The sequence below is a fragment of the Hylobates moloch genome, unplaced genomic scaffold (assembly GCF_009828535.3).
Source record: "Hylobates moloch isolate HMO894 unplaced genomic scaffold, HMol_V3 SCAFFOLD_11, whole genome shotgun sequence".
NCBI classification, from domain to species: Eukaryota; Metazoa; Chordata; class Mammalia; order Primates; family Hylobatidae; genus Hylobates; species Hylobates moloch.
Genome location: NW_026652286.1, coordinates 38,634,795 through 38,659,204, shown reverse-complemented (window position 1 = coordinate 38,659,204; position 24,410 = coordinate 38,634,795). Strand labels below are relative to the sequence as shown.

Here is a 24,410-nt window from a genome sequence, read left to right as displayed (position 1 = left end):
TGTGGCCACTATTCAAGGAGACCCAGGCAAATCTAGAAGAGGACAGGAATAGGCACTGTTCACTAGGGGCCCAGGGACTCTACTGGGTCATCAGTATGGAGGGAAAACAGGGTAACCTGAGGCAAAGGCCCCCAGAGGAAGGAGTCTGCTCCATCTCCAACTAGCTGAGGCACACACTCTATAAGACTCTAGGGTGTCCACAGCACATGGGCCTGGAAGAGCATAACAAGATAATTGGAAAAACAAAATTATTCTCTCTTATTCAATGTTAAGGCCCTCAATTGGAGGGCAGGAAGGCTCACCTCTTTCTCAGGCTTATGGAAGTGCTTCACAATGCCATTGACTGCCTCCCCGATGGACTCCTGGATCTGCCCAGTGTTCAGCTCTAATAAAAATCAAGCAGACATCCCTAACCAATCTCAGAGGCTAACAGTGCTTAACTGCCTGAGCAGGAGACTGAGGACATGGGGAGGGCCCATAGGAGAGGCAGGGCAGCTGGACCCTAGGAAGCAGAGGCTCTTGCCCACCCAGCTTTGCTGATTTAGCTCTTCCGCAAATCTTGGGGGAAAAACACAAAAGCTAACACCTTAGATTTCTATCTCTAAGAAATGCTGGTAAAGTTCATTTTCCATTTTACCTTGGAATTGTGGGCAACCAAAAGAGAGCCATGCCTTGGCTGTGAAGCCCAGGAATCAGGAAGGGGAAGGCCAGAAAGTAGACTCCTCTCCTTTAATGGATCATGCATGAATATATACAGCTCCCAGGTTTGGCAGCATGAATTCTCTCCTCTCCTGCCAGCCCTCTAAGGAGAGTGCCAAATGCTCTCAGTGATTCATAAGAGGAGGGTGCCATATGCGTGAGGTGGCTTTGTTAGCAGAAGTGTTTCCTGAGGCAACTGCACAGGCTGGGATCCAGGTTCCCATTATCAGGGCTCACAGAGATCTACCCATTCCCTAGACTGTATGGCATGAGGGCCCAACCCCTCCTCCCACTTACTGGGCTTGTTGTTGGGTGAGATGGTAACAAGCCTCCGGATGACACTGGGGGACTGCTGCAGCGGCGGGGTCCGGCATGGCCTCTCATCCACCTCAGGCTGGGATGTGAGCAGCTCCCCAACTAGGATCCGCTCCAGGCTTCCATCATCCATGCCCTTCCCTAACCACCGGCCACATGGGAACCTGAAGGTCAGACAATGGACTATCAGAGCAGCCAGCTCCTCCCTGCTGCTCATAGCAAGAGCCATCAACAAAGCCAATCCCTGGAGATAGGCTCTGAAACCAGGATAGAGACTCCTTCAACACTCTGCTGGTTCCACCATGTATCATCAGAGAAGCCCCCTGAGTGACATAGGTGGCCTGGGATCTGGGCACAGCAATTCCACACATCTTCACCTAGAAAACCTCCTTCTAGCTGGGCCTGATGGTTCATGCCTGTAATCCCAGCACTTTGGGAGGCCAAGGCGGCCGGATCACCTGAGGTCAGGAGTTCAAGACCAGCCTGGTCAACACGGCGAAACCTGTCTCTACTAAAACACAAAATTAGCTGGGCGTGGTGGCGCATGCCTATAATCCCAGCTACTCAGGGAGCTTAGGCAGGAGAATCGCCTCAGCCCAGGAGGCAGAGGCTGCAGTGAGCCAAGATCACACCATTGCACTCCAGCCTAGGTGACAGAGCAAGACTCCGTGTCAAAAAAAAAAAAAAGAAAAACAACAGAAGAAACCCTCCTTCTACTTACTTTCAAGTGTAGTGTATGAGGCAGAGCCAAACGAGAAGTTGCCTCAGGTTATCATAACCTAAAGGGTCTCCTCGGGAACTCCACATACCCAAGCATCAAAGAGCTCCTGTAAACACACCTTGCCCCTCTACCTTACAGCCTGAGGGAACACTTACTTGTAGGTATGTCCTGTGATCTCATTCCTGACCATCACATACTCCACCAGCCATTTGGCATACAGCCCAGAGTTATCATGGCCAATCTGGACAGTAGTAAGCTTCCCCAAGTTCTGGCACTATTAGAGAATAGAGAAGATGAGGTAGGTCAGGAAAATCAGAGAAAAGAACAGCAGTTCTAGGAGACACAGATCTGACTGGCTGCCTGCAACCTGACCCCTCAGCATACGCAGGCTTAGAGGTCATGGCTCTACATACCGCCAGAACTACGGTACAGTACTATCTCATGGGGGTGCCCAAGGCTGAGAAAGAAAACACTCTGGCCAGGCGCGGTGGCTCACGCCTGTAATCCCAGCACTTTTGGAGGCCGAGGCGGGCGGATCACGAGGTCAGGAGATCGAGACCATCCTGGCTAACACGGTGAAACCCCGTCTCTACTAAAAATACAAAAAATTAGCCGGGCGAGGTGGCAGGCGCCTGTAGTTCCCAGCTACGCGGGAGGCTGAGGCAGGAGAATGGCGTGAACCCCGGGGGGCGGAGCCTGCAGTGAGCCAAGATCGCGCCACTGCACTCCAGCCTGGGTGAAAGAGCGAGACTCCGTCTCAAAAAAAACAAAAAAAGAAAAGAAAGAAAACACTCTACCTAGAAGAATCGGGTCTGGGAGCAAGAGGTTCTGGAAGTGGGTTCTGAGGGCTCTGGGAACAGGTGGGCTGAGTAGCTGAAAGAACTCTTGGGGACTTCTCAACACACTATGCATGGAGAGATGTGCAAGTCCAGACAAGTAAGTGCCTTCCAAACAGACATTGTTTAGACAGGGTGGGGTCCCCCTCCTCAGGGTCAGTCTTTGGCTCCAGCCTCAGATCATCTCAGGAAGGTCAGCTAGGCTGACACATTACACTGTACATAGCAAGCCCTCTGAAAAACCCTGCAGAAAACTCCCCAAAGCAGCTGTTGCACACTCAGATCCCCACAGAGCTGTGGCCCCAAATAACACATACCTCGAAGGTCATCTCTAGCACATTCCTGGGAATCTGCAGGATCTGTGTCTCACCCAGTTCTCCTGATATACAGATCCATGGGTTCGCAGTGAACATGGAGCCCCCCAGCTTCTTGCTTGGTACGATCAGAATGTGGTACGGGATCACTGTTTAGGGGAAGCCACAAAAGTATTGAGGAGAATCAGGAATCCTTCCCATACCAGATGGGACTCTGACCTGCTCCAGGCAAGCTGGCACAACTGTGGCTCAAGCAGAGCCCTGGAACAACAGGATCCCAGGACCTAGTCCCTAGCTGATATAGAATATTAGCCGACTACCCACGGCCCCTCCTCAATTTCACTCCTCTCAGGCTTACCACCCAAACATCAAAGATCCAAGCCTACCTGTAGGCTCAGAGCTAAATGAACCTGTTCATTAAACAATATCCCCAACTCCTAACATTGTACTGAACCGCTTTTTAGAGCACTCTTCAATCTATCATATCTCATGAACCCTAATAACAATCATAACAATCTTTGGAGAGGAAGTATTGCAATCCTTTTTCCAAGGCACAGAAAAAGAAACAGTTTGCCTCGGGTCTTCTAAAGTCCAGTACAGGGCTACTTCTATTAAGCCCATAGCCCTAGTCTCTAAAAGGGAAGATGCAGCATCAGATAGAAACAAGAGTCCATGCTGCTGAGTAACTGGCCAAAGAACTAGCCATGTGGCAAACTCAGAGACTACCCTCCACCCAGTAGAGAATCCTGGTATCAGGGAAAGAAGAGGCTCAAAGGGAATTAGACCATATTGAACCCTCTTCCCTATTCTGTAGAGAGACTGGGACTCACAGCAGGATAGACTCTGCTCACAGACACATAATGAGTTAGCCAAAGCTGAGCCCAGACTCAAATCTCCCACTGGCATCTGGAGTTCTTTCTGCTACCTCACGAAAGAGCTCTTTTTCCCTTCAGCCTGGTCTGAAACATTCTGTGATGCCAAGTGACCCTCTCAGGCAAAAACAAAAGGGAGATTCTTTGTGGGTATGCAGGGAGGGAGGTAAACTGCATCAGCTCAACTGACTCCACTCCACCTTCATCAGCTTAGGCTCCCAGAGCAGTGCCTAGGACAACACCGACAACACAATGGCAAAAAAGACTGAGCTCTCCAGCTCAGAACAAGAATGAGAAACTTCAGAGAAAACACAACCTCCAAGGAGGGCAAGTGCACCTCTCTCCCCACAGAGGCAAAAGACAAATAGAAAGTACAAGGGATAATCTTCTTTCTTTAAAAAGGGGACAATGAGTGAGTCTCAGGCAGGATCATAAAGACTGCCTTGAGAAGGCCAGCTGGGAGCACAGGGCTACTCACGGATAGTTGTGAAGACATTGGTGAAGCAAAAGTAATCGACGGCATTGAAAGACAGGAGGTGATAGAGGAACTGCTCCTTCTCGTCATCACAGCGCAGGAAGGCATAGCGCTTATATAACTTTCTGTTGGAGAGGAGGCAACACATCAGTCTCTGACCAAAAGGAAGGGAAAGAAACTAGAATTTTCAGTTCTGGAAGGAGACAGCTAAGGGAAGCATAAGATGTCGAGCCTCAAGTTCCTTAGGTTCACCCTATAAAGGAACAAAGCTAGCTACTCTAACTAAGGGACAGAGGGAGAACAGTTTAAGCTACAGCAGGAACAACAAAAATCAAATACTGCCTGTGTCCAAGGTATGTTGATGTTACTATAATGTCAAGTGTCAGAAGTCATGAAATCTCCTTTTCTAAACTGAGGGCTGGAATGAAATTCCATCAAGGATGACACAGGTCTTCTCAGGCTTCTAGCTAGGCTGTCAGCTAGTGTATGGTGTGTGAGTGGCAGTGGATGAAGGTCTGCAGTCATCATTCATCACCAGGCCTAGTTTCGAACCCTGAGTAGATCTGAGAGCCATGAGTCAGAACACTGCTCTGAATGGGGGTGTAAGCCCAGGACAGCTTCAGAGGCGATAAAGGGCAGGCTTCTGCTCCTGCCTCTGATCCAGGTCACAGGCAAGGAAGAGCCATACAGATCATATCCTTCCCCTTTTTTCAAACTTTCTCCCTTCATTTTCACTGCCTATTCATCAGAAGTCAACTCCTTTGTCTGGCATTCCAGGCCCTCTGCAGCTTCAAAGCAATGATATCTTCCCCCAAATAGAGGAGACACCCAGAGCCAAATGTGCAGGCCTTCAACACAAAGAACAAAAGAAGACAACTGTCCTGGTTGCCCAAGCTGCAATCACCATGGCCCGAGAGGTATAGAATTCACAACTCTGAGGTTCTACCTAGACAGGTTTCTAAGGCACTTTCAACAGATAATTTATCAACCCAGGCCTGTTATGTCCAGGTGCTGGAGAGGAAAGCACCTATCCTCAAATGCAGTCTGAGTGAATAAATCAGGTAAAGGCCATGGTATAGGACCGCTCACAATGAATAATCAAACAAAAGGCTGTTTCTGGGAATTTAAAGAGCCATATGCTTCAGTGGTCCTGGAAGGCCTTCTAGAACAAGAGGGACCTGAAGGGCAGCAGAAATTTAGACAACTGTTGTACAGACAGGTTTGGAAACCAGTTTGGCTGGAGTTGAGGGTTCAGGGAAGTGGTCAGTTAGCAATGAGACTAAGAAGTTAGGCTATTGTACCAAAGGTGTCAAATGAAAAAAAAAAAAAGCCTATTCAAATGAAGGAAGGTCCTAAAATTTTAAACTAAGGAGTTTGCAATCTGCCCAGTAAGTAAGGGGTTTCTGCAATTTGCCCTAGAAAAAGAGACAGCCATGACCAACTTCAGGAAATTTAAATTTAGTGCAGGTGAGAAGTGAAAGGGAAGTGAGGATTAAACTAAGTCTGTGCAGTAAAAATGGTAAGGAGACAGGTGGGACAGAGGTGAAGAACCTGAAATCTGTACGTGGGAGATAAAGCAAAGCAAGGAGTCACAACTGACTCCAAATTTTCAGTGTAGGTACAGAGAAGAAGTGGGGGTAAGCTTTTCAGAGAGCACAGCGGTGACATTAACAAAAAATCTGAGAGTAAAGTAGTTATGGTGAAGACTCTGTGAAGCTTGCTTTTGTTCTCTCTGAGCTAAAGGTAGAATATCAGAATGTAAATAAATGCAGGAGTGGAGTTCAAAAGACATGTCAGGGCTAGAACTTCAGATGTGGGCATCTCCTGCTTAGAGGTGAGAGAAGTCATGAGAATGGGTGAGATCACCAAGTAAGAGAGCAAGCGAGAAAGCAACAAAGAAAGTGTGTGCATGCAAAGAATTGAAGATGGTGAAAGCCAACACTGTGCAAAGAGTGAGGGGAGAAAGAGAACAAGATGGTATAAGGTCATGGCAGCCACACAAAGTGAGTTTCAAGGTAAAGGGGGCACTACATGGTATTAGTCACTGCAGACAAGTTAAGGAGAAAGAGTTTAGGCTCCCTATATGGGAGCTAACTCATTTCTTCCTTTGGAATTTAGAATTCAATGGGTCCCATGAATATATAGCCCCCATGAATATACAACCCTGCCTCCGCCTTATCCCATCTCCAAGCTACAAACCGTATTGGGGGCTAGCTGGAAATCCCAGAGACTGAGGGACATTCTATCAAGATATACTCTTCATAGGCTGTCCACCTCCTGTCTGTGCAGCTATGCACTCCTTTTATGTGGGCTGGCTGAATCCCTAGTGGATGCTAAGCAACATGCTCAGCCTTGGGAAAGGGACAGGTTTATGCCTTCAATGAAAGCAAACTTCAGTAAGTAGCAAGCAAATAGACAATGATAATACAACACATCATGGTGAAAAGGGGATGAACAAATATTCTAACAAATGTTATGCATGCCTGGAGGAGGGATGAACCACATTTCTGGGGAGTCCAGGAAAATTCTGGGAAAGAAAACTGGGCCCTGAAGAAGTTTACCAGGTAGAGTGCAGACAAGGACTAGGGTCATGCAGAAGTACAAACAAGAAAAGGCTACAGACATCCTGAGAGGGGTGAGGGGTATGATGTGTTGAACAAGAGAGAGAAGAGGACATCTCAGAAGTTTCCTTTTAATTCTCCAATCCTTTGCTCCCCAGAACAGGAAAGAGATAAAGGAAATGCCTTATGTCCAAGAGGTATACATGTCACCTGAATACAGGAAGGAGAGGAAGACCTCAACCTTCTCACTACCTCTCTAAGAAAGCTAGTTTTGGACATGTAGGTTGAGAAGACAGGGAGAACCAATATAGCGGAAGTATTCTTCTACTGATAAAAAGGGAGAAGAGGAAATACTGCAAAACCTTCATAAGCAGAGGTTAGCTGAATGCTGTAGCAATGTCACACTGAATACTCCCCTTTCCCACACAAGTTTCCAATCTCTTCCCTCCATTCCTGGGAGCCTGCTTCTACTCCTGGCAGAGCAGCCTTACTTGGTGAGCTCATGGTCTGAGAGGAGCTGCTTCAGGTGTGTGGAAAGTAACTTTTTTTCCATGGACAGTCGCACCCATGCTCTGGCCTTTCCCACATCAGTCTTGATTTCCCCGATGTTCTGGATGTGCCTAGAGGAAGAATGTAAAAAGGAAGTGGAGGGTGGGATGGGAGATGAACTCACTGCCAATAACTTACCTGTAAAGCCAAAGGGGACCTGCTGAGACAGCCCTATCCCACCCTGGGAGAGCCTATCTCTATATTCTCCAAATACTGGGCTTCCATGTAGCTTTACCAGATAGGCTCACCATATTTTCGGAGGAAAAAAGACAGTACAGCCCTTAAAAAGTCAGGCCACCACTCTGAGCTCTTAGGGCCTGAGATACTCTCCTATGCTCCCTCACCTCCAAAAATGCCAGGAAACCCAACTATTTGTACAGCTTTACAAATGTATTATGAAACACAAGGCTTTGTGATTAGGAGGGCTTCCATGTTAGCTGAGATGCTGTAGCAGCCACTGAGACCTTGTTACTTGAAGTGGACACCTAAGCAGCAACTGAAAACAGGATTTTAGTGGCTTATTACATGTGAGCCCATACTGACCTCATATCCTGAATCAGGGAGATCCTCAGGGGAGGCATGAGTGAGCTGGCATCAGACTTCCTACGTTCTGAATCAAGAAGTATTCCTAGAATAAACAAGTTGGTCATGTCCAAAGAGATCTGAATATCCAAATAGCTGACTACTCTTCCCTTATCTTAAATCACAAATTGCTATGGGAAACAGTTGGTTACACTGGTAACACTTTAATTGATCGTTTCATAAATATTTATGAAATTCCTACTAGAGATCAAATTTTACATTTTTATGGATATTATCTCATTTAATTCTCTAACAATTTATAAGGTAGCCAAAAAAGATATCACAATTTCCCCCACTTAACAGAGAAGGAAAATGACATTCAGAGAGGTTAGCTGCTTTGCCTACGTCACCAAGTAGCAAAGTCAGTACTGGAACACAGATCTCCTGGCTCCTAGTCTATCATGCTCTCATCATGATCCATAGAAGCAGTGCTTCCACTTGGAGCCACTACTCACATCCTGTTCTGGCTTCACAGCAGCCTACAAAAGCCCAAGAGAAAGTATAAAGAACAAGAATGTTCTGGTTCTGTTCCAGAATGATAGGACCTCCAGGAGAAGAGAAGATATAATACCTTTATATCCTCATGTCTGGCCTAATGTTTAAAACTTCGTATTTTCATCATCAAGCTGTTGAGAATTATTGGCTACAGTTTATTCCTCAGCAATGACTTCTATAGCATTCTTAGTAAGAACCTGCTTTTACACATCCAGAAAGTGGGCCAAAAAAATTCCTCATAAGCCTACCTGGAGAATTCTTGTCCCTAGTTTTCAGCCAATTATCTCCCCAGGTTCAGTGCTAGTTAAGGTCAACTAGTTCAAGGGCAATGAGTTCATGCCCATCTTTTTACCCCATTTAACTCGCCTTTACCATTAAGATAAAAACATCCAAGAAAGGTAAACAAATGTTCTGGCAGAGAGTAGAGAAGAAAGGATGATGTGAAGGGGAGATGCACCCAAGAAGTAAAAGAAGGAGGGAGACTACCCTGGAAAGGACACTGTAGGATGGTCTAAACATCAGAGCAGGAGATAAGATGACTGGCTCTTGTCTGGCCTCTTCCATGAGCTCACTTTGGGATCTTAAGTAAATTCAATTCCTCTCCAGACTCGTTTCCTCCTCTTGTAAAATAAAGAGCCTGGACTAGATGACCTTTGGAGTTGCCACAAACTCTGACATTTTTATTAGATTAGAAACAGAAAGGAAGTGGCCAGGCGTGGTGGCTCACGCCTGTAATCCCAGCACTTTGGGAGGCCGAGGCAGGCAGATCGCGAGGTCAGGAGATTGAGACCATACTGGCTAACACAGTGAAACCCCGTCTCTACTAAAAAAAAAATACAAAAAATTAGCCGGGCGTGGTGGCGGGCACCTGTAGTCCCAGCTACTCGGGAGGCTGAGGCAGGAGAATGGCGTGAACCCTGGGGGGCGGAGCCTGCAGTGAGCCGAGATCGTGCCATTGCACTCCAGCCTGGGCGAGAGCGAGACTCTGTCTCAAAAAAAAGAAACAGAAAGGATGTATAAGGGATCATTCACACCAGGACTTGACTTTGAGGAGGTCCAAGGAAGGACACTGACCAACAGCCCTCTTGACTGACGGGATAGATAATCATAATGCCCATGTCAGAGAAATAAAACAAAAGACTCTGAAAACAGCCTGCTCCAAACCCAGGACACCAGTACCACAGTAAAACCCATATTCATTCTGAGACTGGCCTCTTGCCCATATAAATTTTCTATCTTGCCAATAAAAAGGGTATAGAAATATAGAATGAAAGCAAATGCCATGGTTTTGGTATGCTCTGTGGTTCAGAGAGTCTGGTGGCTCCATATTTAAAAGAGAAAGCATTCCATAGCAAAGGCTTCTTTGACCTGGAATAGTTTGCTTCAAAGTGATCACTCCAGTGGGTGATGGAAAAGTGGAGAGAGGGCAGACTCTCCAATGCAGAGACTATCTTACCTGAGGTACTGAGGCTTCCTGATGTGAGTTTTCTCTGCCGGTTGTCCTGATAATGTAACAAGTGGGACCATAAGGCTGATTTCCCCTGGAACCAATACAAGGGAGAAACACCTATCAGTTTAGATTTCAGGGGTCAAGGCTTTCAACACACAGAAGCTTTTGCTAAAAAAAAATATGTACTGTTTCTTGTTTCAATGTACATCCAGGACACATTGTATGCAAATATATCAATTTACTAAAATCCAGAAGAATTATAAACAACGGAAGGTAACAGAAAAAGGAAAGGGTCCCCTACTAGGAATAGGAAGGAGATGGGAAAGAGAGCCTGGGAAGGGACCAGTGGATAAGAAAGAAAAAAGCAGCTGGGCGCGGTGGCTCACACCTGTAATCCCAACACTTCGGGAGGCCAAGGCGGGCAGATCACTTGAGGTCAGGAGTTCGATTTCAGCCTGGCCAACATGGTGAAACCCCGTCTCCACTAAAAATACAAAAATTAGCAGGATGTGGTGGTGCGTGGCTATAATCCCAGCTACTCAGAAGGCAGGAGAATCGCTTGAACCCGGGAGACAGAGGTTGCAGTGAGCCAATATCGCGCCATTGCACTCCAGCCCGGGTGATAGGGTGAGACACTGTCTCAAAAAAAAAAAAAAAAAAAAAGAAGAAGAAAGAAAGAAAAAAGCAAGCTAGGCACAGTGTCTCACACCTGTAATCCCAACCCCAACACTGGGAGGCCAAGGCAGGCGGATCACTTGAGGTCAGAAGTTCGAGACCAGCCTAGCCAACATAGCAAAACCCTTACTAGAAATACAAAAATTAGCCGGGAGTGGTGGCACACGCCTGCTGTCCCAGCTACTCGGGAGGCTGAGGCAAGAGGATCACTTGAACCTGGGAGGCGGAGGTTGCAGTGAGCCAGGATCATGCTGCTGCACTCCAGCCTGGGTGACAGAGTGAGGCTCCCTCTCACCAAAAAAAAAAAAAAAAAAAAAAAGAAGCAAATGACCTATCATCCTCTAAATGGTCTGTTGGTTTTATGTCAGCTTGATGGCTTTTGCACAGAGGAGTGGATATCCAGCCTGTAAGCTTCCATCTTAGCTCCTGAATTTCCTAAAATATTTAAAGTTATTCCTTTAAATATTGTTCTAGTCCTGATTTTGCTACTTGGTGAACTAGGCAAAGCAGTTTGGTGAACTTCTCTGAATATCAGTTTTCTTCTCTATTAAGTGGGGGAAACTGTGGTATCTTTGGCTACCTTATAAGTTGTTAGTGCAGGCCGGGGAGAGTAAGTCATCACTACAACAAGGATTTACTATTGAAGGTATAGTTGAAGAAATGTGCAGAAAGGTAGGCTAGTACTTAACTGCATGGCTGAAATAAACTACAGTCAATATAATAGAACCTTGGCGTTTGGAAAGGTAAGAACTGCACTTTAAACCATTTGAGACATGTGGCAATTTGTCATTTTGCCAAGGCACAAATCTGAATAGTATTTGCAAGCCTGATGTGAGGGAGCAATTCACCTGGGTAATGAGTGAGCCCAGCTGGTCACTCAGCAACTGCTTTGTCTCTTTCTAATCATCATTCAGTACAGCATAACCCTTGTTAAGTGATAACTTTATTTCAGATTCATGGTAAATGTTCCCATGTAGATAATAAAATAATATAAAGGTGGTATGTTTATTTTAGTAAGATTACAATAATTTTATAAATGACTTTGGTTCTATAATAATGATAGAAGCTACCAGGTCTTGAGGCTTACTATGAACTAAGCACTATGTCAGATGTTCAAAATACAGTATTTTAATTAATGCTCCCAACAGTCTAACAAGGTAGAGATCTCTATCCCTGTTTTCTGTAGAGAAGAAGAAGTTGAGGATCGGAAAGGTGAAGTAACTTGTAAGAGGTCACACCATTAGTAAGCAGAGTGTTGGGATTCAAGCTTAAGTCTATCTAATGTCAAAACCATTGCTCTTAATAACTATGCTACATGAGATGCTTCTGAAAAGATCATTTAACTTTTTAAGTTATACTTTCTGAGGAAAATTTTGTGCTATGGAATGAATGTGAAGATTTAAGGTCTTAAGATTTATCCCATGAGAATATTGAGGGTCTATTTTGTTTCTATTCACAAACTTGATCTACTCTGGGGAAAAAAAATCAAACATCTGAATGGTCAGAAACCCTCGCTATAGATCAGCAAGCGGTCAAAATAAGCTTGCTGTATGTTTGTATTTCCTACAAAATTCATAAACTTAAAACCCAACAACTTCAAAGACAATTTTTAAAATATATAAAAACTAAAACTAGAAAATACCAGGTTTTATTCATCCAAATAACAAATACTTGAAAAAAAAATGTCTAACAACATTAATGAGACTTACAAATCCTATACACTGCTTCTAAGAAGGTCTATTGTTTCCTGTTGGGAGCCAAAAAGAAAAAAAAATTTTAATTTAAAAAACTTTAAAAAAAAAAAAAAGAAGGTTGGCTGGGCGCAGTGGCTCACATCTGTAACCCTAGCACTTTGGGAGGCCGAGGTGGGTGGACCACCTGAAGTCAGGATTTCGAGACCAGCCTGGCCAACAAGAGGAAACCCCATCTCTACTAAAATAAAAAATTAGGCATGCATGGTGACAGGCACCTGTAATCCCAGCTACTCAGGAGGCTGAGGCAGGAGAATTGCTTGAACCCAGGAGGCAGAGATTGCAGTGAGTCAAGATGGCACTACTGCACTCCAGCCTGGGCAACAGGGTGAGACTCCATTTAAAAAAAAAAAAAAAAGTCTATTAATGTATCTAACAGATAATACAAGAGCTTAAAATATTTATGGTCTTTGACTTAGTAATTCAACTTCTAGAAATCCATTCATCCTTCCATCTACCACAACCATTAGAAAGTAGGCTCCCCAGCATCTAGGCAGACTAGGAAAGCAGCCTAAGAGAAATTAATAGAACTGTCTGAATGTGGCACACATTTAAGTACAGCTGGTGACCAGATAGCCTGACATGCAATAACACCAAAGAGCCAAGGACAAGGGCAAAATCAGGCCACTATACCAGAAGAAGGAAGCCCCTGGCTCACAATGATTACAGAGGTGAAGAGAAAGAGCAAGGGCAGGAGGGGGAGAGCACCAACTGGGCTGCTCTTTGGTCTTTCTAGTTCAAGAGACATAGCCTACTCTTTTTCCTCTTTTGCAAAAGGTCTGATTGGGATTGCAAGGTTCAATACAGCCTGACTATCAATTTATGGACATGGACACACAATAAACTGCATCAGATTCTACAAGAATGTCATAAGCAAGAAAGATAAGTAACAACTCCTTTTCATGTGTCAACCCTAAATGGCAGCAGTTACAAAACCCGTATGAAAAACCAAACCTCTATCTGATAGAAAAACATACTATAGGTGGAAGCCCATCTCCTCGGAAGACGTCACTGAAAGCCAAAGAGAGTGGTGAGGATAACAGAGGTTCTTATGAAGACTTACTGCAGGTAGCCTTACATCCAAGCAGTCAAGGCTAGTAACAAAATAAGAGGCCAGCAGCAAAAATGCTGTTGGGGTTCTCTCTACTTTCTAAGCAGATAATAATGGGTGGTTGTTCAGGAAGGTACCCCCACAGGGGCATAATAAAATCACCCTCTGAGAGCAAATTTAGTCACAATCTGGGTGTATGATAAAGGACAGCAGGTAACCAGGGTGTGACCGCTGGATTGGAAGATAACTGAAGAATGTCTCAGCAGGATAAAGAAGCCAGCAAAACGGAGGCCTAGGGAGAACATGGTGTTAGGAACACAACATAGATCATCAGGGTCAATCTCCAGCTGAACATGTATCCCTAAGGGCATTAAAGCCACGCCAGCAAGAACAGATCCTCACTCTCCTCTGGTGACATTGTCACTGCTTCACTTCCAGAGCTCCTCAGAACAAAATAGAACCTCAACTAAAAAGCCCCCATTATTTTGCACTGGTTTCTCACCAAACAAGCAGCCTATCTCTCCAAAATAAGAGGGAGCTCAAATGAACTCTAAAAGAAATTCCAGTCTGGCCAACATGGTGAGACCCCACTTCTACTAAAAATACAAAAAAATTAGCCAGATGTGGTGGCCTGAGCCTGTAATCCCAGCTACTCGTGAGGCTGAGGCAGGAGAACTGCTTGAACCAGGGAGGTGGAGGTTGCAGTGAGCCAAGATCGCGCCACTGCACTCCAGCCTGGGCAACAGAGCGAGACTCCATCTCAAAAAAAAAAAAAAAAAAAAAGATACAAAAATCAGCCAGGCATTGTGGTGCGGAGCTGTAGTCCCAGCTACTTGGCAGGCTGAGGTGGGAGAATCACTTGAACCCAGGATGTGGAGATTGCAGTGAGCTGAGATCATACCACTGCACTCCAGGCTGTGTGACAGAGCAAGACTGTCAAAGGAAAGAGGGAAGGGGAGGGGAGGGAAAGGGGAAGGAGGGAAGGAGGGACGGAAGGAAGGAAGGAAGGAAGGAAGGAAGGAAGGAAGGAAGGAAGGTCGGTCTTACTGTGAGAATTCCTGCAGAATAATAAATTCCTCCTATGGTGAGAATTACTGCAGAATACAGTAGAACACAGACTTAGAACATATAATGATATGGTACTATTTTTCAAAATGCAGAAAGAAGCTTCATTAACTCCCTAGAAATTTTTGCAGTAAATATTTAAAAGTTTTTGGCATATATGTTTTACATCAAAGCTAAAAGAGCTCAACTATAGTGCCAGGCTTGCTAAATGTTACGGAAAACGATAAGAGGATTATATGTATTCTACTCACTTGTTACAGAGAAAAAGAAACAAACCGTTCCATACAGAACCCAGCATAATAATAGCTGTCATATGTTGGATACTCATCACACGCCAGATATTTCCTTTCATTGCCTCTAATGATCACAGCTGAAAGGTATTTATTTAATTCTTTTAACTTATTTTAGGTTCAGGGACACACATGCAAGTTTGTTATATAAGTAAACTGCATATCACAGGGGTCTGGTGTAGAGATTATTTCATTATTCATGTAATAAGCCTTGTACCCCACAGGTAGTTTTTCAATCCTCTCCCTCCTCCCACTCTCCACTCTCAAGTAGGCCTTGGTGCCTGTTGTTCCCTTCTTTGTGTCCATGTGTACTCAATGTTTAGCTCCCACTTATAAGTGAGAACAAGCAGTATTTGGTTTTCTGTTCCTATATGAGTTCACTTAGGACTATGGTCTCCAGCTGCATCCATGTTGTTGCAAAGGCCATGATCTAGTTCTTTTTTATGGCTGTGTAGTGTTGCATAGTGTGTATGTATCACCTTTTCTTTATCTGGTCTACCGTTGATGGCCATTTAGGTTGATCATAACTTTGCCATTGTGAATAGTGCTACAATGAACATACACGTGCATATGTCTTTATGGTAGAACAATTAATATTCTGAAAGATAGGTTTTTATTAACTATCTATCTTTCATGGATTTGGATTTCAGAAAGTGCAAGTTGCTTATTTAAAGTCATCCAGTGGAGCCAGGATTCAAACCCAAGTCTTTCTGACTCACAGTTCATAGTGTTGCTACTACACCAATCTCAAAATTTTAGGGATGCAATACACAATTTTTAACATTTAAAAAACTCTATAAATGCAGTGTTGTTTACAATACTGAAAAATCAGAATTAACCTAAATAATAATAATAAGAGACTAATAATAAGAGATTGATTAAAGTATGGCACATCTATACAACAGATGTAGTCATTAAAACTGAGATTTTACAATAACCACAAACATTCAGAGAGTCAGAAACCAGGCTCTGAGCTTAGTGCTTTACATTAATTATCGAATCCACACAGGGACCCAATGGATGTGGGTACTTTTAAAATTCCATCAGGCAGGGAACAGTGGCTTATGCCTGTGATCCCAGCAGTTTGGGGTGCTGAGGCGGGAGGATCACTTGAGCCCAGGAGTTCAAGACCAGCCAGGACAACATACGGAGACCTCATCTCTACAAAAAAAAAAAAAATTAGCTGGGCATGGTGCCACACGCCTGTAGTCTCAGTCTCCAAGAGTCTCCAAGCTGAGGTGGGAGGCTCAGTTGAGCCCAGGAGGTGAAGGCTGCAGTGAGCAGTGATCATGCTAGTGCACTCCAGTCTGGGCAACAAAGCAAGACTCTGTCTCAAAAATTAAATTAAATTAAATTAAATTAATATAAAATAAAATAAAATTCTATCATACATATAAGGAAACAGGCTTAGAGAAGCTAGGTAACTTGCTCAGTTTCATAAAGTTATTAAGTGGAAATCATACTTCAAACCCAGATCTGTCTGTTTTACAGTCAAGCTCTTAAACACTTACTATACTATCATCTAAAAATTAGTTAAGGACATAGAAAAGATATGAGATAAAAACAAAGCAAGTTGCAAAGCATTACATACAGTATTAACTCATTTGGATTTTTTAAAAAACCACTTCATTGAGATATAATTCATATTACCATAAAATTCACACTTTTAAAGTATGCAATTTTCTGAACAAAAAAATCTGGTTTTTAGTATAGAGTTGTGCAATCATCACTAGAACATTTTCATCACCCCCAAAAGACACTCCATATGCATTAGTAGTCACTTCCCATTGCTCCCTTCCTCTAGCCTCTGGCAACCCTTAATCTACTTTCTGTCTATGGATTTGCCTATTTTAGACATTTTGTATAAATGAGATCATACAATCTGTGGCCTTTTGTGTCTGGCTTCTTTCACTTAGTATGTTTTCAGAGTTCATCCATGTTGTACCACATGTAGGTACTTTATTCCCTTTATTGCTCAATAATATTCCAATGTATGGATATACCAAATATAGGTCACCCACTCATCAGCTGATAAATATGTGGGTCATAAAAGCCTCATATGATGACGCTATTATGACTAATGCTATGAACTTTTTCGTTGTTGTTGTTGTTGAGACAGAGTTTCACTCTTTTTGCCTAGGCTGGAGTGCAACGGTGCAGTCTTGGCTCACTGCAACCTCTGCCTCCCGGGTTCAAGCGATTCTCCTGCCTCAGCCTCCCAAGTAGCTGGGATTACAGGCATGCACCACCACCTGGCTAATTTTGTATTTTTGGTAGAGATGGGGTTTCACCATGTTGATCAGGCTGGTCTCAAACTCCTGACCTCAAGTGATCCACCTGTCTTGACCTCCCAAAATGCTGGGATTACAGGTGTGAGCCACTACGCCAGGCCTGCTATGAACATTTGTATACAAGTTTTTCTGTAGACATATGTTTTCACTTATCTTGAGTATGTGTCTAGAAGTGGGCTTGCTAAGGTCATATAAGAACTGTTTAACATTTTGAGGAACTGCCAGACTGTTTTCCAAAGTGGCTGCACCATTTTACATTCCCATCAGCAATGTACGAAAGTTCCCATTTCTCCACATCCTTAACACTTGTTACTTATTTTAACTACTCCAGTGGATGTGAAATAGTATCTCATTGTGGTTCCATTGGGTTTTTAAATATATAGCTATATACGCATGGGCATACGTACACAGAAGAATGCTCTGAAGAACATGTGTGGAAGATTGTTGCTATACCCATTAGAATGACACAGGAAGTCAAGAGATCTTGGTCTTTTTTGTTCACTGAGGTATTTCTAGTGCCTACAACAGTACCTGACATAGTAGGCCCTTGAGAAATACTAATGGATACTAATATGTATTTTCTAAATTTTCCATGATAAAACTTCTTTTCAAAATATTTCAAGTTATTTTCAAATTTAAAAATACATAAAAATAAAACGTATCTATCTTGACTACCAATTGAAAACAGAGTATTTTGAAATAAGGAAATTCTCTGGGTATTAAGTGGAAAAATCAAACTTACTCAACTTCCTGAGGCCTTCTCTCAAATGTTTAGTTAAACCATCTGCATACAAAAGAAATGTTAATGACAGACTTTTTTCCCACTGTGAATATATGATTAGTGAAGAACCTTTAGTGTATGATTGGTACTTCCTGAGCTCCAACTTCTCTCTTTCTGGTCTATCTCTAGACTAGGGCCAGCTGCCAAACAGGACCTATCAGGTTGGCCTTCAGCTCTACCCCCAGGAAGAAAGATGCCTCTTTTTAAAAGTCTGACAAACACACAGATTTATAAAGCTTATCTTTAAGGAAAATAGTTTGGATCACATTTATTTATTTGTTTATTTCAAATCTCACTCCAGAGTACTGTGCACCATTCTTCAAAGCCAGTCAGCTGGACAAAAAGAGTGTGAGAAAGCTAGTAACTGAAAACAGGAAGACAATTTGCTCAGCAATGAGAGGCAAGACATCCATTACCTGTTTCACTTGTAGTCCATGACTCCAGATCCTTTCCAGGAGATCACAAAGGCTGGCAATCAGGGTGTTCTCTTCCACCCCTGTGATGTTCACCTCCCCATGCCCTAGCTCCACAGCTTCTCGGCCCATCTTTTCCACCAGCATCCTCTTGGTCTACAAGGAAGCAGTCAACAGGATTAAATAACCACAGTGAGCAGGATTACATACAACCGGAGAGGGTTCGGACAGCCTGCACAGTACATCTGTTGGGCTGGGAAGGACAGGATGAATTAGCCCCAAAGACACAGAATATATTTATACCCACATAGGTCAGGTTATAAGGGAGTGCATGCTTTAAAAATGTAGTTAAGAAAGGCTGGGTGTGGTAGCTCACACCTGTAATCCCAGCACTCTGGGAGGCCTAGGCAGGCGGATCACGAGGTCAGGAGATCGAGACCATCCTGGCTAACACGGTGAAACCCCGTCTCTACTAAAAATACAAAAAAATTAGCTGGGTGTGGTGGCGGGCGCCTGTAGTCCCAGCTACTCAGGAGGCTGAAACAGGAGAATGGCGTCAACCAAGGAGACATAGCTTGCAGCAAGGTGAGATCGCGCCACTGCACTCCAGCCTGGGCGACAGAGCGACACTCCGTCTCAAAAAAAAAAAAAAAGTAGTTAAGGACAGGATAAGAACACAGCAATCTTTATGACTCCTGGCCAGTGATTTCATCACTCTGTATTCAGTTTTTGCATTTATGAAAGAAACAAATAAACCCTTCAGTCATGCTCACCTCTGACATTCTCTGATTCCCACCTGCTTAAATGACCCTACTAAACAAACCTTTGAGCATACATACAACTTAGAAACATATCTGAAATAACTGTCAAGGGGACAAAAATTGAGGAGGTAATTTATTTTACATAAAAATTTCCAACTGCTTATTGTAAGATCATAACCAAGAAAACACACACTGCATAATGATAATCACAGTTTTTATTAAGTACTGTGTCAGGCATTGTACTTGGCATTTCATTACCTCATTTAAGCCTCCTAACAATCTATGAGGTAACTATTATTATTGTTCCCAATTTACCAATAAGGAAATTGAGAAATATAGTAATCAATATACTAAATTTAAACGTAGTATAAAACAATATAGTATATTTATAGTCTGTTTAAGTATAGTATAATTCTCTTAAGTAACTTGCCCAAAATCTATACTTAATATAGCACTATATTAAATTTTATATATATATATATATATCCCAAAATGAAACAGCAAAGTAGCAATAGATCTGGCCTTTGAACCCATATCTGCCTGAACTTTGAGTCCAAGTTCGAAAGTAAGATTTAACTATGCTATAAATTTGTGATATATAAAAATCTAAGAAACGGAAAACAAATCACCCCAATCCTACTTTTCAGAAGCAACAACTCTTAATATTTTGGCATATTTCTTTCCACTGTTACTGTTTTTAACCTTTTTATTGTGAAATATAATATATATATATGCTATTACATCATTATGACCAGCGCCAGGCCAGTACCTTTTTTTTTTTTTTTTTGAGATGGAGTTTCGCTCTTGTTGCCCAGGCTGGAGTGCAATGGCACGATCTCGGCTCACTGCAACCTCCGCCTCCCCAGTTCAAGCAATTCTCCAGCCTCAGCCTCCCGAGTAGCTGGGATTACCGGCATGCATCACCACACCTGGCTAATTTTGTATTTTTAGTAGAGACAGGGTTTCTCCATGTTGGTCAGGCTGGTCTCAAACTCCCGACCTCAAGTGATCTGCCCACCTCAGCCTCCCAAAGTGCTGGGATTACAGGCATGAGCCACTGTGCCTGGCCAGTATTTTATTTATAAATACTGTCTGTTTGTACCTTTGAAGCACCCTACGTGCCCTCTTCCATTCACCTTCCCACTCTAGAAGCTATCACTTACACAACGAAACTACAGAAAAGCAAGAAAATTATTACCTATATTTTTAACCCTAAAATATATGGTTTGGTTTGCCTGTATGTATCTTTTTTTTTTTTAAGACAGGGTCTCTCTCTATTGCCTAGACTGGAGTGCAGTGGCTCGATCATGGTTCACGTAGCCTCAACCTCCCAGACTCAACTGATCCTCCCACCTCAGCCCCCACAGTAGCTGGGACTATAGGCGTGCATGTTTCTTTTGTGATTTTTTTTTTTTTTTTCTTTAAGAGACTGGGTCTTAGCATGTTGCCCTGGCTGGGCTTGAACTCCCAGGCTCAAGCAATCCGCCCACCTCAGCCTCTCAAGTAGCTGGGATTACAGGTGTGTGCTGATACTCCTGGCTTATGATTTGCTTTTTCACTCATGTTTATATTTGTGAAATTCATCCACACTGATGTGTATAACTGTTACCCATTTCCATTGTTGTATAGCATTCCACCATATGAATATACCACAATATATTTATTAATTGTCTTACTGATTGGCTTTCTCAACTGATTGGTTGTTTCCAGTTTGGGGCTATTAAAAGAATGCCGCTGTAGGGCCGGGCGTGGTGGCTCACGCTTGTAATCCCAGCACTTTGGGAGGCCGAGGCAGGCGGATCACGAGGTCAGGAGATCGAGACCACGGTGAAACCCCGTCTCTACTAAAAAAAATACAAAAAATTAGCCGGGCGTGGTGGCGGGCGCCTGTAGTCCCAGCTACTTGGAGAGGCTGAGGCAGGAGAATGGCGTGAACCTGGGAGGCGGTGCTTGCAGTGAGCCAAGATTGTGCCACTGCACTCCAGCCTGGGTGACACAGCAAGACTCCGTCTCAAAAAAAAAAAAAAAAAAAAAAGAATGCTGCTGTAAACTTCTTGTACATATCTCTTGGGACATGCTCCAAAAGTTTCTCTAGGGAATATACCTAGGAGAAGAATTACTAAACAATGCTGTTTTCCAAAATCACCATACCAATTTATACTTTCAACAGCCTGTTGCCCCATGTGCAAGCCAATACTTTGTGATGTTACACTGATTACTATATTTCTTCAATTCTATATGTACATTTTCCCACATATTAACATGTCTAAAATTGATATGTATTTCACAGTCATCATTGGCTAGGAATAGGAAGTTGTCACAGCCAGGTCATGCATCTCATGACTTAAGAATTTTGACAGTCCAGGTCGGTTGTGGTGGCTCAAACCTGTAATCCCAGCACTTTGGAGGCCGAGGCAGACAGATCACTTGAGGTCAGGAGTTCACTACCAGCCTGGTCAATATGATGAAACCCTGTCTCTACTAAAAATACAAAAATTGGCTAGCCAAGCATGGTGGTGCACTCCTGTAATCCCAGCCACTCGGGAGGCTGAGGCACAAGAATTGCTTGAACCTGGGAGGCAGAGGTTGCAGTGAGCCGAGATTGTGTCACTACACTCCAGCCTGGGTGACACAGTGAGACTCCATCTCAAAAAAAAAACAAAACAAAACAAAACAAAAACAAAAGAATGATAGTCCAGCAGCTTAGAAAAAAAAATGCAGAAATGCAGCATCACCCATGTTCTTCATAGTAGAAAGGCAGAAGAGACAAAATTGTATGGAAGAAAAATCACAGATATTAATTACTCAGAGTGAACTGACATAAGTTTTACACACACACACACACACACACTGGCCACAATGCCTGGCCAGAGTTTTTTTTTAACCTGAATTTAAAATATCAGTACTGATATATTAATCAGCTTTTTTTTTGAGAGAGGGTCTCACTCTGCAGCCTTGACCTCCAGGGCTCAAATGATCCTCCTACCTCAGCCACCAAAGTAGCTGGGACTAAAGGTGTGCACCACTATGCCTTTTTTTTTTTTTTTTTTTTTAGTAGAGATGAGGTTTTGCCATGTTGCTTAGCCTGGCCTCAAACTTCTGGGCTCGAGTGATTCACCCACCTCAATCTCCCAAAGTGCCGGGATTACAGGCATGAGCCACTGTGCCCTGCCAATCTAGCTTTAAACAGTAATAATTTCTTCTGCAAGAGACAGCATATTTTATTTCGTCCTATAAATGAATATCACTTCAAATGGGCACCACTTAGAACTGAAAGTGCAGGAGACTATTTTTATTCCATTGATAAATAAATAGGATGTAGTAGAGACTGAGTTAGTTGAACTGCCCTAAAATTGTGGTATGCTGACTTGGTTGAAAGATTCTTTTTATTAGAAAAGACATTTAAATTCATAACTAAAACATTAAAAATTAAGAATGAATGTCTTTGTAGAACAGAGAAAAACATCCAAACAATCTAAGCTTAAACTGAATGACACATTTTAGCCTGGCACATAGTATGTACCCAGTAAATTTCTGTTTCTAGATATATCATTGCTATCAGATTAAAATAAAGGGGCAAAAATATTTGCATATACATAAGACTAATCAAGTAAGTTAGAGTGAAGACTAGTCTGATTTAAAGTACTGTAAAATGTCAAAAATTTAAAACTATGCCTGTAACCCCAGCTACTCAGGAAGCTGAGGTAGAAGGATCACTTAAGCCCAGGAGTTCAAGACGAGCCTGGGCAATATAGTGAGAGCCTGTCTTAAAAAAAGTTTTTTATTAAATTAAAAACTACATCTCTCTGTTGTTCTTTTTTTTGTTTTGAGATGGAGTCTTGCCCTGTCGCCCAGGCTGGAGTGCAATGGCGCGACCTCGGCTCAATGCAACCTCCGCCTCCCGGGTTCAAGAGATTCTCCTGCCTCAGTCTCCCAAGTAGCTGGGATTACAGGTGCATGCCACCATGCCTGGCTAAATTTTTTGTGTCTTTAGTAGAGACGGGGTTTCACCATGTTGGCCAGGCTGGTCTTGAACTCCTGACCTCATGATCTGCCTGCCTCAGCCTCCCAAAGTGCTGGGATTACAGAAGTGAGCCCCTGCGCCCGGCTTGTTGTTCATTTTTATAGAATATACATTAAGTTTTTATCAAGCAAAGCATGCATACTCTCAATTAATGGTATATTTTATTTAAAACAAATACACCCAATTTCAAATTAACAGGATTTTAACATTAGTACTGTCTCATTATATTAACGATTTTTTTTTTTAAGACAGAGTCTCGCTCTGTTGCCCAGGCAGGAGTGCAATGGTGCCATCATAGCTCACTGTAGCCTTGACTTCCCAGGTTCAAGCAATCCTCCCACTTCAACCTCCCAAGTATCTGGGACTACAGGTGTGTGCCACCATGCCCATCTTAATACTTTTGTAAAGACAGGGGCTCACTACATTCTCCAAGTTGGTCTTGAACTCCTGGGCTCAAGCAATCCTCCTGCCATGGTCTCCCAAAGTGTTGGGATTACAGGCATGAGCCATCACGCCCAGCCAACAGTATTTTTAAAATCCAGAGGGAGTGGTCAGAGCCAATCCTTGGTCTTACCTTGGCTGCTAACAGAAATAGCACACATACAGAGATGTCCACAGCTTACCTTATTGCGGCATTCCTTCAGCAGGCCCTCTACAAACTTCCAATTGGTCTGGGCAATCACTGATGGAGAGAGGTTGGACAGTTTGGGCTGGCGGATAGTGCTGCCCATAGTCCTGGCTTCCTGGATGTATTTCTATATCAAACAGAAAAATAAAGACCCTTTGTGTCCATGTACATAAACCAAAGGTCAGCAGTACTGATGGGTGCCTGAAGAGGGCATTATTTTCTCACTTTTTTTTTTTTTTTTTTTTTTTTTGAGACGAATCTTGCTCTGTCGCCAGGCTGGAGTGCAGTGGCGCGATCTCAGCTCGCTGCAACCTCCACCTCCCAGGCTCAAGCGATCCTCCTGCCTCAGCCTCCTAAGTGGCTGGGACTACAGGCGCACGCCACCACGCCCAGCTAATTTTTTGTATTTTAGTAGAGACAGGGTTTCACCACGTTGGCCAGAATGGTCTTTATCTCCTGACCTGGTGATCCATCTGCCTCAGTCTCCCAAAGTACTGAGATTACAGGCATGAGCCACCGTGCCCAGCTTATTTTCTCACACTTTCTTAGCTGCCTCTTTCTAGGCTCAGATAGTTTAATTTAAATTTTTAATTTAATTATTGTATTAAAGGGAAAAACTGAGATGATGGTTTTTGTTTTAGCTGATGTAAAGCACTCCCTGAATGGTATAATTACCTTTGATTTAAAGATAACAACAATCAGGCAGGGCACAGTGGCTCACGCCTGTAATCCCAGCACTTTGGGAGGCTGAGGTGGACGGATCACAAGGTCAGGAGTTCAAGACCAGCCTGGCCAACATAGTGAAACTCCA

The 24,410-nt window shown here is 43.3% G+C and overlaps 1 protein-coding gene across 4 annotated transcripts in view; it reads right to left on the bottom strand.

Moving 5' to 3' along the window:
• The window catches only part of DENND5A (DENN domain containing 5A), a 76,436-nt gene that overhangs the window by 4,283 nt on the left and 47,743 nt on the right, over nt 1-24,410 (bottom strand). For 3 of the 4 annotated variants that reach the window (XM_058446199.1, XM_032166649.3, XM_032166651.2), the window contains exons 10-19: nt 23,595-23,726; nt 18,190-18,342; nt 9,876-9,960; nt 7,886-7,970; nt 7,285-7,413; nt 4,236-4,357; nt 2,889-3,034; nt 1,891-2,009; nt 997-1,178; nt 303-385 (exon numbers count right to left, since the gene is read on the bottom strand). In XM_058446199.1, the coding sequence (XP_058302182.1) occupies nt 303-385; nt 997-1,178; nt 1,891-2,009; nt 2,889-3,034; nt 4,236-4,357; nt 7,285-7,413; nt 7,886-7,970; nt 9,876-9,960; nt 18,190-18,342; nt 23,595-23,726 (1,236 nt within the window). The remainder of the gene's footprint in view (nt 1-302; nt 386-996; nt 1,179-1,890; nt 2,010-2,888; nt 3,035-4,235; nt 4,358-7,284; nt 7,414-7,885; nt 7,971-9,875; nt 9,961-18,189; nt 18,343-23,594; nt 23,727-24,410) is intronic. The other variant, XM_058446200.1, reaches the window with a different exon arrangement.